General features: G+C 36.4%; 1 protein-coding gene across 1 annotated transcript; it reads right to left on the bottom strand.

Moving 5' to 3' along the window:
* On the bottom strand, window positions 380–6,194 carry LOC18597667 (BEL1-like homeodomain protein 9). The gene is made up of 4 exons (XM_007026819.2): window positions 4,610–6,194; window positions 1,582–1,949; window positions 1,421–1,481; window positions 380–1,234 (listed from the first exon to the last, which is right to left on the bottom strand). The coding sequence occupies exons 1-4, from the start codon at window positions 5,597–5,599 to the stop codon at window positions 704–706; spliced, it is 1,950 nt and encodes a 649-aa protein (XP_007026881.2). The 5' UTR covers window positions 5,600–6,194; the 3' UTR covers window positions 380–703.

Here is a 17,114-nt window from a genome sequence, read left to right as displayed (position 1 = left end):
ACCTAGAGGCTTGCGGTGGTCAAGAGCGGGGTATATTTTCCACCCTTTGTTTTGGGTAAGCTTGACAATGACAAAAAATCACTGAAAAAAGGCTTCCAACCTAAATTGTTAGGTGCCCTGGCAGATGCTATTATAGATGACAGGACGAGGTTTGCTCGTTAGCCATCTCATGACAGAGTACCGTCTTTCGATGGCATACACCACCTACATTGAAAATGGATTTGCCATCTTCAACAAATCAAGAATTCCAGTGCAATGGTCACTTCCACAGCCTCACAGGCGAAACTGATGGGAAATGATGAAGCAGCATTCATCATCCTCCACCGCGATGCCGATGATACTGGTGATATGGTGCATATTTTGAATCGTACGGCATTCCTGCACACTCAAAAGCACATTCTAAGGCCAGCCTTGATTTGATGGCCTCAAAATGTATATATTTTTTATCATGTAAATTATAAATTTACAGAAGAATTATACACCAACGATCTCTATGTCGGTCGACATTTCTAAATGGAAATATACACTGCAAATTTGATGGGCATAGATCTTACACCGTAAAAGAAGACAATCATTTCGGACTACTCTTGTTTCAGCTTTGCATTCTGGTAATAAATATTGGCTCATCTATAGTGACACTTTGTTAGTATAATACTATCCAATTAAAATAATGACCAGAAAGCTTTTTTCCTCTGAACATTTTTCAACCAACAAAATCATGCAAAAGCTGCCCTCCTATAACATCCCTTCCAAAATGCCGATTCTGTGCTTCAAAACCGCCGATGACATATCCCTCGCTGCTTACCTCGAGGCCGAGGCCGAATCGCTGAGCTGCATTTATAGGGAAGGGCTCTGATAATCCGATACCATTATTCTGATGAAGACCAAGTGTTAATGAAACACCACCACTTCCACCAGCCATGCTAACACCAACACCAACATGCGGGTGGCTTGACAAGCTGTTGTACGACAAGTTGAGTGGTTCACTTCCCACGGGTATGTCAGGAAGTTCACTTCTAGTGCGCTTGGATGGGGTATCTTGAACCCTTTGGGTGGAGGTGGATGGGTTTTCAGATGCGAGAGAGTTTGCTGAGGACAAATGATCACTTGACTTGTTGGCATTTCTGTCCTCCTTTTGCGAAGCTTTTAGAGCTTGCCGTGTTTCTAGCATGTGTATTTCTTCCACCATAGGCTTCCAAAGCCTTACTCTTGCATTGATAAACCAATTTGACACCTGGTGTTCACAGGAGTTATATATTTTGTCAACAAATAGATTGGGCAGAGCTCTCTATTTATTGTGAACATGGAAACAATAACAAATTTCATTTTCTAAGAAAGGTGGGAATTGGATTTTACATAAAGTATTCATGATTGCAAAATGCTACTATAAAGAATGTAGGAATGATGATAAATGGCACACCTGGCTACGTGATAGACCGGTTTGTTTTGCCAACATCAGCTTGTCTGTGTCAGTTGGATAACTGAAACACAAAACACAAATATTTAATGCACTAAGGACTATAGATTAAAAGGCAAATAAATTTTTAGCAACAAGTTTGTCTATGCAATTCAAGTACTTACGGGTGTAGAAAGTGCTCAAATAGCCATGCCCTAAGTACAGTTACAGCACGCTCAGGAAGGCCTCGTTGAGGCCGCCACACCGGTTGGTGCTCAAGGAACCCAGCGTTATGAACAGGCCGGCTATAAAGACTTCTGTCAGTGCTTCCAAACCTTGGACCTTCTTCTTTTCCGGGGCTTATCTGACCATGAGCTTTATTGGTGAACTGAAGCTGGTTGGTGATTGCACTTTTCAAGCACCTGAAATGTTTAGACATGGCTTTCAAAGCCAAATTCGCATATGGAGCTGCATTGCCAAGTCCGGCAACATATTCAAATGATGCAACAACAGCTTGCATCTGTTGATAGTATTGCTTGTACCTCTTGTAAACCTAATAAATGTAATGATCGTTAGCAAGTTGTAAAGTATGCTTAACTTGATTATATGATGCTTGAAAACTGAATTCCATTAAAAAAAAAACCCTGAATTACTAACAGAAATAAAGAAACCGACTCTAGAATCACTATTAGTACATTCAAAGCTCTGGTTTCGGGAATGTTCAGGTACAAAACATTGCTACAAACTTGGATATTTATCATCTGGAAAAGAACTCAAAATGGCTCCAATTCAATTCCCTCAATCTATAAAGTCTGATAAAATTACAAAAAATTGGCCCTCAATGAAGCACCAAATGGAGTAAGGAATACTGTAAATTTTGGATCATCCACCTAAACAAATGAAAATTGCAAGAAGCTGCAACTCAATGCACCTGGCGGAGACAACATAATTTCTGAGAGGACAAATATTAAGGCCGTGATATAATCATAATCCTTATTTTGATGTTACCTTCTGTTGTCGTATGGTCAAATACCTAAACAGTTTCTTCAAGTGAAGAGCAATACATAGGAGACTACTCAAAACCATAGTTACACTTATGCTATCATTGTTACTTATTTTCTGCCATGAAGAATGAAAACATTGTAGAGCAAAAGATGGAATGAATAGACCAGTATTCACCAGCTCCATTTTTTATATCATATTGTTTTATTAGCTACTGATAATGGGAAATGGCGGCCAAAGGGGCACCTATGTGTGGTTATATATGTTAAAGCATGAAACCGTGCAAAATATGTATTGAAAAGAGAATTCAATGGTCACACATACTATTTAGATATTTTACTGTAATTGAAACAATTTTAAAAATATTAGGGAAACTACTTTAAAAAAAAAAAAAAAAACCCTACAGAAACTAAGGTTCCTGCCTCACTGGGACACAGTTCAAGTTTGTACTCTAAAGCTTTAGAGGACAATAATACCAAAGACATTATAACCCAACATAATGCCCCATGTGGAATTCATGGCATAAACCGTTTTATGGTAGCTAGTCAAAGCACTCAGGAAGGAAAATATAGTGCATCCTTATTACAACCCGCATTATTATCCCACCCTCCCTCCTCCCTCTTCCCCTAAAACGGAAAAAAAAAGGTTCCAATGTTTAGCATGTGTTAAAAGAGATGGACATTTATTCAGACTCTGAATATTGCGCCGACTTTACAACATGGAATTACTTGTCTATTCTCTCTATATGCCAATTAAGATACCAGTAAGAGTACAGCTTGATTAGTTTCCAAAAATTCAATTTGGAAATTGGCTTTGAAAAAATTTGTGAACTTGGAGAAAACACATGATTGAAGGAAAGACTAATGAAAGTGAAATTGCAGCAAGCCCAAAAAACAAAGGGACAATAGTGAGTAGTTATCAGACCAGCTAATACTTACTCCTAGAATACAAAAGTTAGCATCACAATAGATAAACATCAATCTCCATGACTTTCACATTGTAAATCATGTAGACTTTATTCAACAAGCAAGCACAAAAATAAGCACTCTGAAGTCCGAACCCTTCTGTTTTGATCACATTAAGTTAAACATCTAAGCAGGCTATAATAATAACAGTTGTAACTTTTCTTTTCGTGCCCGACAAATAGAAATCTCTCTAAAACTATGAAATCACTTTAATTAGTAATTTGCAAAAGTATGGCATGAAAACATTTAAATTCATGCACTCATGTATAATTCCTGGTAAAGTAGCCAACTCTAAATCATAAGTGTTTGGTATGCCAATTGGAGGAATCAGCTGATCTACAATATTCTCTTTCTTTTTAACTTAGGCACCCAAAACACAATATTCACCCGTTAGCAAGTATTATAATTAAATTGAGCTAAACCCTATCCCGCAAAAAGTCCAGACACCTTGTGATCTACTCATCTAGTCTTCTGTAGGACTTCGGAATACCAATTATGCTTTCCACAAACTTTTTTGGATTATAAATCTTTTCAAATGGATTCCTTCAATCACTTTAAAGCACATTTAAGCCCCAGACTTGGCGACATTGTCACTTATTACAACCCTTTCTACGGTTGTCAGGCACTTTATAACACCAATCTTCGTGCATATATTCCCTCCTATCACCTTTTCATTAAAAAAGATTTTTTTTTTTGTGAGATCATCGAGGCCATTCATCAAAGAGAAGAATCTAATTCACATAGTATTACAATGGAGGAAAGCTTTAAACTACTGAGGAACTTTCATTTTGCGAAATCGGCTAAAGATGGCATCATTTATTGCCACTTATGCATGCAACAACACAAATTGCATGTTGGGTTAAAGAACTGACTAAACATAACACCATTAAAGAATATCTGACAAGGCCATTTTAATAATAGCCAGTGATGACTTCTACAGTGGCAAAAATGCTGGGGTTTCATAAAAAAACCACCTCCCCAAGGAAGATTTTAGAGGGGATAAGGACACGGATCCAAATAAACCTTTCAATATACTAGCGTCTTAAGGCAAAGTTTGCAGAAAAGAAAATCAGGGACACCAAACCAAGAAACCCAAAAGAAAAAAAAAACAAAAGAGAAAAAGATGTGGAAGTACATGGAACATGAATTGCATGTCGGAAGGAGAACTCAACAATCATTCATATCAAACCAATTCAGAAGAAATGCAGACGAGAAACCAACATTTTTGCAAATTAGAGAAGCAAACCTCGTCAAGCATCGAAATTAGCCTTGACTTCTTTCTTCTGCTCTCACCACCATCACCCCCACCAAGAGGATCATCGACAATTCCAGCGGGACTCAAATTCTCCAATGGAGGCTCCATCAAAGAAGAATCAGGAGTAATTTTTTCGGCGTAACTTCCCCTACCCACATCGCAAAGCTCTTCTAATAACTGTTGTGCGGGCCTCATAAACCTCGATTCCTTCAAAATCGAAGCATAACCCGTGAAAGGCCCGAGAGGGACCGAGCTCCTGGAAACCTCATTCGAAGTGGAAGCACTTGCACCAACAATGCCTGGAACCACATATCCACTGGCGGTAACCTTGTCACTGTAGATAGCTGACTCGAATCTTTGCAGATTTAGCTCCAAAGGAAGATTGTTTTGGTGGGCGTTATGAGAAGATAAAGAAAGAGACAAGCCTTGACCGGTGGTGCTAGACTCATGATTCAAAGACAAGGCTTCAGGTTTATAAACCACAACTTCACCACCATTATTATAAGAATGGTCAAAATCTCTTAGGCTCTGAAGGTTTTGCGGAGTATAAAGAAAAGGGTTGTTATTCATATCTTGAATCGAGCTAGGGTTTAAGGGCAAAGAAGATTGTGGATCCAAATAAGGGTGATGAGAAGTCGAAGAAGAAGAAGAAGCGTTAACGATCCCACCAACAAAGCCCATGAAATTCACACCTTCCTCTTTAACAACACAAACGGGGCTGTTTTTACCAGAAGCAGAAGCTGATAGGTGGTTGGTTTGGTGGTGAAAGTCATGGCTACCAGCAGTAGCACTAGCGTTGGCAGCGCAAGTTAACAAATCGGAAGAAAGAAGAGAAGGGTCGTACAAAGGAAGTAAAGCTGAGCAGCCTGAAAGAGTAGCAGCCGTTGCTTCAACACAAGCTGGGTGGTTTTGAGCCACAATTCTTAGCTTATCTCTTCTGCTCTGTTGTGGGACATGGTAGGGCTCAAAACCCTCCGCCATAGCCACCACAAAAAAAAATTATTAAACCTCTCTAGCTAAAACTCTAGAGAGACACACTGACAGACTTTAAGAGGGTAAACAAAATAAAAAACGAGTCAAAAGAGTACCAGCACAGAGATACACCAACTAAAATTAAACAGAGAAAGAGAGAGAGATGGAATGATTAGTACAGAAGACGGGAGACGATCATGAATACGAAAAAGAGAGAAAAAACAGTGAAAGAGAGAGAGATTTGGGTTTATTAAGAATGATGAAATGAAAGGTTATCATGATCCTCTTCTGAAGCTGAAAACATGGCAGAGAGAAGGAGAGAGCTGGCGCAGGTTAGCAGTGATTCGTTCCAAGAGCCTGAGGTTTTGGGTATAGGGTGCACACTTCACGCATCCTTTTTTTATCTCTGCTTTTTTTCTTTCTCTTACACGAACAAACTAAAACCCACTCTCAAACTCACAACACTCAAACTCACAACACTCAAACTCAAACTCAAACAAAATCTTTGTTACACTTCCTCTTTTTCTCTCTTTAATTTACTTCCTCTGCTGTCTTTCTCTCTCTGTCCATTGAGAAAGGTCTGGTTGATCATAGGGTTTCGAGACACCGGAGGACGACCGGCTATTTCCGGTAATAATTGAACTAACTTTGTTTGGCAGATATTTCTGACAAAGGTTTGGGGACGTGTTTTGTCGTTTTATCATATCTTTTGGTCGTTTATGCCCTGGGGTTATTCTAACCAGAAAACCAAAAACAAAAAGGTGGCCCTATTTTTATTTTTATTATTTCCTTCTTTTTTTCTCTATCTCTTTGTCCAAACCCTTTATAACCCAAAAAAAAAACCCATTTTTTATATAATAAATAAAATAAATTTAATTTTAATATTGAGTAGTAAATAATGATTTTGTTTTAATTAAAGAAGAGAAAGAGGGGGGGATGACGCACGTGAGAAGAAGGGGGGGAACAGAGTGATGAATGAAATGAAAGGCTGAGTTTGCCGTTCTCAACACTCATCCCATCCGCCAATGCTTTCGATTCTCGCTTTACGAGGTTTTCCTCCTTTTTTAATTACTATTAATTAATTAATTAATTAATTCCTAAAAGAAGAAAAAATAGAGATTTATTTATAATAAAGAGAAGAACAAAATAAAAGTGCCTATGTGACACTAACACTATATATTACTAGTAGATTATAAGTAAGTGATGAATGACTTCATTACGTAAAATCAAGTGTCTTATCATAGTGTATAATAATGTAAGTAATCATTTTAGGATAAGCTTCAATTACACTCTCTGCTGTTTAAATTTTTTTAATACGATTATGGAGTAAAATTATAAAAATATCTCGGAATGTAAACAAATAGGTTAATTTTAAATTAAAAATATTTTAATAATTGTATTGAATAAAATTAATAATATAATCTTTTACGAAAATAAAAATTATTCCCTGACTCTGAGTTCCAATAATGTAAATTTTTCATGATTTTGATGAGTTAAGAGATAGATAATTAATTCTCTAAATTTTTAGAGAGATGATTTAAGCTTTATTCTATTCAGATTAAATAGTTAGAATTTATTTATTTATTTATGTATATATTTGGGGACTCAATTTTTTTTAGAATTTAATAAAAGTTCTTCACGATTTAATCCTTCTTCTTTTTTCAATTTCGAAGGAAAATGTTAAATGAGAAATTAAATCATTGAATCAAAAGCCCTTTTATTTTGTTTTGCTTAGTTTTATTCTTCTTTTTGCATGCAATGATTCCTTGAAGCAATCTAATAGGTGACCATGACATAATACTATTATTATAGGCTTTTGAATTAAAAGAAATGTAATTGGGTTAATTTCAAGGACAAGGTTCACGAGATGAGACCATTAATTATTTTGCAAAAGTTTGGCGAGTTTCTGTCCTTTGAAGGTAATGGCCACCAAACTTTTGCTCTACCAACATGAACATTTGCAGCACATTTTGTTCGTGCACCTCTCTGGATTTAGGATTCCTCCATTTTTACTAAATGCTCTTAATTATTCCTTGATTTAAAAGGCCAGATTAATTAATCACGGGCATTAATTTAAGTGCTATTGAACTAAACCCATTAACTTGATAAAATGAATTTCAACAACATCGTTTAATAAAATTGAAACGCTGTCTCTAAAATTGAAACACAATCTTTAAGAGGTTTCTTGAAAGAGGTCGTACTGGTAGGATAGAGGAAGCTTTATTCTTATAATAACCCAAAATCTAACCTTGGTTGTTGATAAAAACTTGGTCATTTCCTTTGCAAATTAAACAACACTTTGATCAGGTTGAGGGTTAGAATTTTGATATATAAAAAATGAAGAAACTTGAGATATTGAATGAAGTTTCAGAGACTGAAAATTGGAAACCGCCAGAACTCTGATTGCACAGCGTACGCCTTTGTCATTTATCCTCTCTGAAAGGACACTATAGGTGGACCACAGAGAGGTTTGCTGGATAAAAATTAAAAACATTCTGGCAAGGTTCGATAGATTTTTCATCAACGGCGTCGCTTAACCGAAATTAAAGAAGGGGCTGTGGATCATTCGTACAAAATAGGGGAAAAATAAAAATAAAAATAAAAAAGTGAAGCAGCAGCAGGAGGAGGAGGAGGTGCATTTGCATGGCAGAAAATTTTGGTCAACAAAAATAAAGGTTAATAAAGGTTTACTCTCCTTATTTTTGCACCCATCGATGAAAGGAGAAAGGCCTACCCGATTTACTCTCGAAATTAATGGCAAACCTACTCTTGGTGAAGTACTCCTCTGATAGTTGAACATCATGGGGATTTGCTGTTCCCAATCGTACCTGTATTAATTTGATGTTCCCAATCGTATCTGTACTTATTTGGATTCCTGTTCTTTTATGGAAACTCATGCTAGATTTTGATCGTTCCTGATTAAATCTGTTGATGAACATGGAGGGGAAAGCTGGCCACAGACCACAGCGGCTGTGACATCATGCTAGGGAACGAGGTTAGGTTCGTACATTCATGCGTGGTTAATAGGTTCACATTATACAGTACTGGGTTGAGATGTTCTATCAGCCAAGTTGGAGCTCTAATGCTTGGCTAATGAGATGTTAACTCGTAGAGGATTTTATCAGCCAAGAATTTTACCTTGTACAATACGATTGCTGCTTTCTGCATCGTCGTTAACAAAGGTGGGGAATCTACACTTTGTGCGCCAGTAAGACAAAGGGCTGCACTGTAAAGCTTTTTTTATATCAACCACATCATTTTTCTTTTTAAGTGTTGTTAATATATAACATCTATATATTATCATTTAATTGTGAAATATCAAACGACATGACAATATTTTATTTATTTATTATATATATTTATAAACTAATATTGTGTCAAATATAAATGATAATTCTGTTCGTCAATAATTTAGTGTTGAGTCACTTCAAATTAGAAATGATGATGATAAATGATAAAATGACAATTATCAATTCTCAATTTTTATTTATTTTATTATTATATATATAATAAAATTTTATTTTTATATAATTATTCTTTCATCATCACTCATGTAAAATCTTGATTTTATGATTACTTCAAATGTTGTCCAATTATAATACTTACTCACATAATAACCCTTCTTTTTGTTATTCTTATCTCTCTTTAGTTTATCGAAATAATTTTGCTTATTATTTTCTTTTTTTTCCCGACCAATAACAATTTTATGTTCTATCAATTACTTATAACTAATAATACGTATTAGATTACAAAATTAAAAAACAATCAGAAGATATTAAAAAATGCAATATTATAATCCGATAGCTCCATAACCAAAAAACTTCATGAAAAAAGCCCTATAATTAAAGAAAAAAGCTTTAACAAAAGTAACAACGAGTAAGATATTCATTAAATGAGTCCTTTCATATTTCTTTCTAATTTTTCTTCCTCACACGACATAAACCAATGGAGAAGAGAAAGAGCTAGCAAATAAAATCGATAAAATTTGATGAAGTAGTAATGAGTAAGATATCGATTAAATTGAATTTTATTAAAATTCATTAATTCATACATTATACAAGATATATTTAAAATTATCACTAAATACCCAAATACGATTACTAATTCAATATAAAAATCTAAATCTATACGACACCTAAAAAATTGAATCCCAACCCAAAAATAGAATTTGGGATAGTGATATGAAAAGGAGGTGGAGTTGAGGAAGGTGCACGTGGCAAGTGTTCCGACAAGAGAAGCGAGACTTATGCTTCTTCTCCTAACACTAACACTACTAGTACTACTACTGATCTACTGTTTTGGTTTGTGTTGATAGATTAGATAGACGGGCGTAGAGCCTTGGGTTCTGTTCTCTCAGGTGACAATCGTCATGCTAACGTTCTCTTTTGTGGGCTTCGAAAAGCCTTCTTTTTCGTCTAATTTTTAGTTTGTTAGTACAACCATACAATCAAACACACCAAATCTTTTGCTTGAGTTGAGTTGAGATTGATGCGAGAGGACGGGGAAAAAGCAAGCAAAATCCCACCAAAGTCTGCCGTCGCTGGACGAAATGGGATTTTCCTTCTGCAAATGACCCTGTTAATTTGAAGCAATCCCCAAGTGCTTGCATTGCATGCATTAACTAACAAGTCTTGGAACATATTTCTTTATACAGAAAGCATTGAGGATTTGTTGTTTTTGTGTTTTGGAAATCACGAGGAAAGGGACGTAAAAAGCAAGGGGACTGCAATGGCGTCAGCAGTTGCGTGAAGGGAGAGGGGATCCCTTTCTTTCCCTTTTCCCGTGTTGGAGTACCAGCACCATGGACAAACTCCTGTGGGAGCAATAAAAAACCCCTTTGTTTCAGAAAAATTAAATACAAAAAGAAAGCTCTGGTTGAGTTCTGCCAACGAGTACTTTCTCCTCAGCTCAGCACCGTCCGATGCTCAACTCTCTCCCCCCCCCCCACTCCTCGAACTTGGTGTTCAAACCTGATCCATCCACACCCCCACACCATGTTTCAGAGACTGTTGCTATCAGCCTAACACAGTATCTACTGTTTGGCGGCCCCCGCTGTGACTGCAGGTCTACCGCCTGTTGGATTTTTTCTCATCTGCTAAATACGTTTTCTAAACTCAAGCTGGCTTGTGAAAGTGATTGCCAGACACAGGAAAATGCTTTGTAAGAGACACGTTTTTGTTCTCTTGTGAGGTATTAGTACGATGTCCTTTAATTATATGAGATTTCTCGTGTGGAATTCACATGATTCAGTCCTCATTGCTCAAGCAATAAGCACCCTCTTGAAGAAAGCCTGCTTATTTATTGAATTCGTGAGATTAGGCAAATGCGTTTTTCAACTCTTAATTGGAAGGTTTGTACCTTAGATAAGAGATTGGATTCATAACCTACATGTCTCCAATTGTGTAGATTAACCAGAAAAAGGTACATAAGCTCATGTCTTATAATATATAGAAGGACCATTAATCGGTCTAAACAAAATAATCGATCGAAAATCAATTATTAATAATATATACATGGTTGAACTAAAGGTATTTAGACTCTATTAGTTAAACTAAATATACATAAAACTTTGAACGTAGTACTATTTAGACTTTAGAGTCATGTGAATACAGTTAAATTTGGCAATTATGGAAGAAACCAATATAAGTTCTTGTCTTGGTTTCATGCAGTGAAACAAAAGAAACTGTTCGGGCCTTTTCCTTGCCTTTTGGGGCCATCAATTACAATTTCCTGGAAAGAAAGATTTACCTATTTACCAGTTACTTCCCATGACTGTTTTCCCCCATTCCCTTTCCTTTTACAAGTACAACATTAAAAAAATAACTAAGTGCAACCAGCCCTGCAAAGTTAACTCTGGCCCTTTGAGCATATTCGGAACCACTATTTGATGAAAACCTGAAAGAGACTTCCATTCATCGATTTAATGACCCCTCCCTAGATTTCTTCAACTAACAGAACAAATCAATCTTTTCCTGATCCCTTACATTTTCCCTCCTCCTGTTGGGGGCTTTTAGATAAGAAAGGATTAAACCCATAGTTTGAATTCTTTTGATTAACAGCGGAAAGCAAAAGACAGGCTACAAATTGATATTTGGTTGTTTGCAAACCAATGGACCTGGATTTCACTACACTGATAAAGACTGCCAGCCAGCAACTGAACATCGGGTGACCAAATGGGTCGCAGCCTCTTGACAGAAAACACTAAACTTGCTCTTTGGAGTCATTACATTGGTTCGGAGCATAAAATCAAGAAAGCTTCGAAAAGTTTAAAAAACATTGTGGACTTTGGTGGTGATGACTATGACGGACTACAGCAATTTCCTTCAAACTTTTTCCGTAACTTGAATGGGCTGTCCAGCTCACCTCAATCTATCAAAACTCTTTACTTCCGCTGTTGGCGTAGTTTGTCATCATGCATCCTTCACAATCATGGTATCTCTTTCTCTACCATGTCCTGCTTGGTAACTGGGTCATCTTTGTCTCTCAAGAGTTTCATTCTTACTGTAGTAAACTAGATTTCTGATGCATATATCCTAGGTTTTTTTCCTTAAATAGACAACCAAAGAAGGGTTGATGAATTGTAAATAAAAGGTGAAGTGCTTAAGTATCTACTCATATTTTATTTATCAGACAATCTAGTACCATCTCTTTAGTTATCAGATATAAAATAATGTTACTTAAAGTGAAGTCTAGCTAATTGGTTGCTAATCGGGCCCTTAATCGCTTGGAGAAGAAGAAAATCTGACACTGTAAAGAAGAATTTTTTTGTTTTTCTAATGCTTAGCATCAAATCAGGAAGATATACACAGCATCAGATGCAATAATGTAGGACTTTTTTTCCCTGGATAATCAAGCCATTAAGGAGAGAAAAGTGATTGATCCTCAACTACCTACAATGAGAGCAGAGAGCACAGACAATATTTACAACATGTTGCATGTCATTTAATGCATGCTATTCTAGTGGAGGCAAATAGAGAAATTCTCACATGGACCCAGAAAGGGGTAGCTCCCTCGGATATGTTTAAAGAGAGTAAATAATTGTTGTGCAGCTGGAAGCACTATAAATCAAGGTGTTTGAAACACATGCAACTGTTTCCAGTCAAAGAGTTATGGAAAAAGTGTTTTCCATCTTCAATTATCATGATAAATGAAGTTTCTTAAGACAGAAATTGAATGGTTTATCCTCACCGACTTTGTGATTAATTCTAAGCCTCTCAAATTAAGTGGAACTATAGCCTAATTGGCAGCCAGACATACGCTTAATTATCCAGAAGAAATTCCAAGTTAAAAATGTCCTTTTGTCCTCTTATTACTTACTAACTTGATTTTTTCTTGAATGTCAAATATATTGAGTTTTAATGTAATTTTTATTTGTACGTATAATATCGATCGTAAAAGAAAAATCCATATAATTTGATCTAGAATCTATTTTGGGCGACGCAGGTTTGGACTTGGTCTAATGCTAGTCTTTTCCAGGTTGGGTTTCAACTCACCCATGTGATTCTGGAACCTGTCACCCATTACATCAGCTAGGTTTCACCAGGCTTATGAGCTAGGCGCACAAGCCTGCCAGGCTTGCCATAATCCAACCCAGAAGTTTAAAGTGAATAGGTTGGTTGGTAGGGTTGAAGCCCACTTCCATGACACAAGGACACTTCTCATAAATTTTGGAAACTGGATCTGTAAAACTTACACTACAGATTCTAGGACCTGAAGGCCCTTCGACTCTCAAGCAAGTCCATAACAACAGCGCCCATTAACTGTGGCAAGCATGTGCTAAACCCTATTGCCAGCTTTATAACAGAGTTTTTGCAAGGTGCTTGTGAATTATTAAAGCTTACGTTCCTGCTCCTTGTAACTTAGCCTTTTAGGAGTTCTTCTGCTCTGCTGCTAGTGAATAACCAAAGCTTGCCTTTTAGGAGTTCTTCTGCTCTGCTGCTAGTGAATAACCAAAGCTTATCTTCCTGCAAAACTATACCTGTTTAGTTTGCTCAAAAAATCCTGCTGATGTTCTCATCACTTTCGAAGATTTTATGGTCAAATGGTGCTGATAAATTTAAGCATGGTATGAGCAGGCCCGGTTACATTCGGCCCTTGTCCATACTTGTTTTCGTCATTTTGTTACTCAAATCTTATAATCTCTATCCAAACTGTGCCTACAGTATTGCGTTTGCTGCAACCTGGGACATTGGTTTTGCCAGCAGGTAAAATTAACATGCATCTGCAGTGTTGATGAATTCAAAGTAGATGGCTACAGCAGATCAGAAATCACAAATGGTTTTACAAATAATCATATGACAATCAATTTATCTTACTAATTAGCTTGGTCTTGAGGAACTCGAAGCAATGCCCCGTGCATGTTCTAGTGTCACAAAACCGATATCTTTTTTTCAAAGAATTAATTTGTTGAATCGCATAACGTTTGCATTTATAAACTTGTCATGATTTTTTTTACTTGTCGATATGGAATTGAAACACTTTCTTTTTAAATGTTTGATGAAATATTTTTCCCTTCCCAATCAATGAGGTATTGGTCACCATCGACCATCCTGTTTGTCTCTTCTTTAAAAAGTATTGGACATGGAACAAGTTTAAGTCAAGTTCATCCTAATTTCAAGATCACTATCTTTTCTTTTAAAAAGTTAATCCATTAAGATATATAGTGTCACGTTTTTAAACTTTCTATGATTCCCTTATTTACTTAATATGAAATCGAAACATCATCTCTATTTTTCTGATACGTTTGTCACACAAAGTCCTACGAGAATGTTTTCTTTGAACTGGGGCCTATATTATACCATCACTGTACATACATTATGTCAGACTTTTCCTCATCTTTTTGGAAAGGGTTGTGGCTGTGATGTTACTTTATCCCTGTTCCAGCAGAACCATGGCCACTCATGCCCAATCCCTACCAACCATACCAAAGATATGATTCCTGCAGCTAATTATATAAAAGAAAAAGAATTGGAGTATATAATTAAATTAGCTCTTATTCGTCCTGGGCATGTATAAAGAGCATCTTCTTTAGGCTCTAGCTCTCATTCTCACTCATTTTCGCTTTCCACTCACGATTCCAATAAAGTTCAGCAATATCATATTGTCTATACCTTTATTCATGGAAAAAGAAATGTTACTTAATGAAAGGCTCATGGAAAAAAAGTCCCTAATTTTTTGAACCAGTAATACATTAATGTGGGTGGAGAAGAGACATATCAAAGTTCTATTGAGACCAAAATCTTTCAATTCAATCTTCTTGCTTCAAACAAAACTTCCAAGTTCAGCAATATCATATTGTCTTTACCTCTATTCATGGAAAAAGAAATGCTACATAATGAAAGGCTCATGGAAAAAAGTCCCCTAATTTGTTTTAACCAGTAATCCATTAATGTGGGTGGAGAAGAGACATGTCAAAGTTCTATTGAGACCAAAATCTTTAGATTCAATCTTCTTACTTCAAACAAAACTTCCATCTCAAAAATCAAAATCACCCATTACCTTAATTAGATAGGATAAACTTTTTTTTCATACGAAAATGTCAACACCGTCTTGAATTCTAAGTAGATTAAGATAAGACTCTTACACTTAATCTTCAATAAAGAATATGATTAAACTAGTCTTGTGAGAGTCTAAATCGAGAAAAAGATCTACGTTTAAGTGGGACAAAGGTTTCTCTTGATTTTTGATAATGAATCTTTGTCTGTCCTGAAGTAGGCCATCAAAAACCTCAATTACGTAAATATCTTATATTTTTACGAGTGTGTTTGATTTTTTTTGTTCTTTATTCTATTAATTGTGTAAAATTTTGAATGATTTTTGTTACATTATTCCGTTATTCCCTAACTTCATATTTGCCACTACAAAAAATATACATAATCTGAATTCATAATCTGAATTCCAAAGAGATATTAGCTTAGTTGTTAAAGTTTTAATCAATGGGCAATGATAAACTTAACAATAAGGAACACCTAATTAGACACAAGGGTGTCACCGACAGCCGCACCTGTTTTGACAGATAAGGGTAGTCTGAATATAAACTTGGCTAGAAAAGAGCCATGTTGTCCTTGGCGTCCTCTTCCTGATAATTGTCGTCAATATACAAAGAAAACATCTCAAATGAACAACAACTAGTTATCTACTTCACCGTTAAGCATTAAACCTACCCAGATCAAATTCACAGAACATTCTCTGTAACTTTTGGCAGTTCCATGTGAGAGAAAGAACTGGAAACAAAACTCTCTAGTCACCATCGCCATCTATGGAAGGTGACATCTTTGGCAGAATGGTGAAATTCTAGCCCGGGCCATGTTCGTGCACTTTCGATCCATTTGACTGCTGCTGATGCTGACATATAGAGAGCTCATATTCATGTATATCCTTGGCGATCATGGGTCCAGCAGCAGTCGCTTAGAACTGACACACCCATAGGCCATTAAGGCAGGAGTTTAGATGGAAAAGACATCAACGAATTAACTTTCACCAGCAAAGTGAAAGCAAGACTGTTGGGGGGCTGTATAATTAGATTCGAGAACAAAGTTTTTTCAGGAAAAGGGTCTCGGAGACTTCCTTTTGCATAATGGAAGAAACAGTCTATTCGTGCTGTTAATCATGATGAAGAGTATTTACGTTTACGCTGAGAAGGTGTCACCAAATAACCATATAAAACTATTAAACCCACTCGCTATGACCAAGCCAGTCAATTTAATTGCGGGCATTGTGTTGTAGCAACTACCAACTAGCTTGTAGCTACTAGCAATTAGAACCAAAACCTCAATGATTGAGTTAAACATTGATGCACCGAAGAAATTGAAAGCACTCTGAACTAAAGCACATATGTTCGTAACATGTTTCGTTATTGTACATGAACAGAATTCTACTGTCTCGTGATTGTACTTCGTTTCTTACCTCCTACTCGTATTAATGCTATGTTTAGGGTTAAAAGAATTAGCATTTCAATTTCATTAATAAGGTAAAGATTCTTATTCGATAAAAAAATTAGTAAATCAATAATTTAACAATTGGGAATCACCTTTGACAAAATAAGTCTGCCATACTGACAGTAAAAGCACCGAGTCTAATGTACTTTCCGAAGGACGGTAAAAGGTGCTAGGCTGCAAGCAAAATCCCATGGTTTTGTACATCAATTTCTTCACTTAAATCATTCGGAATTAAGGGTTAATTAAGCTTTCCAAGTTGGTACGGCCGCCATTGTTCTTTACTTATCCGATTCGAAGTCGAAGCCTGCCTCAGAATCTTAATCCACTTGCCAAAACGTAAGAAACACGTAAAGATAGGACGCTCCTGCCTGCCTCCTTGCGTATGTTGGGTAAGAACATCAGTCCATTATACACAACAAAAACTACACGATCGAAGATGTTGATCCACCACGTGCTCTTATCCCCCATGCTTCCAAATTTCAGGCTTTCGTCAGTAAGCAAAGGAAAATTAACCCCGACAACGACTGCTTACGTGTCAAAGTTCAGCGGCTTTTAAGGTCCCATTGTTACGAACGTTACCGTTGAAT

Source organism: Theobroma cacao, chromosome 5 (genome assembly GCF_000208745.1).
Source record: "Theobroma cacao cultivar B97-61/B2 chromosome 5, Criollo_cocoa_genome_V2, whole genome shotgun sequence".
Lineage (NCBI taxonomy): Eukaryota > Viridiplantae > Streptophyta > Magnoliopsida > Malvales > Malvaceae > Theobroma > Theobroma cacao.
This window is presented reverse-complemented; position numbering and strand designations above follow the sequence as displayed.

What these genes read in the sequence shown, in the direction of transcription:
- LOC18597667 (XM_007026819.2), bottom strand. Translation starts at nt 5,599, where the DNA reads ATGGCGGAGGGTTTTGAGCCCTACCATGTCCCACAACAGAGCAGAAGA. An exon ending in TAATTTCGATGCTTGACGAG is followed by an intron (nt 1,950 to 4,609) that starts GTTTGCTTCTCT and finishes TACATTTATTAG; the next exon opens with GTTTACAAGAGGTACAAGCA. An exon ending in TTTGAGCACTTTCTACACCC is followed by an intron (nt 1,482 to 1,581) that starts GTAAGTACTTGA and finishes TTTGTGTTTCAG; the next exon opens with TTATCCAACTGACACAGACA.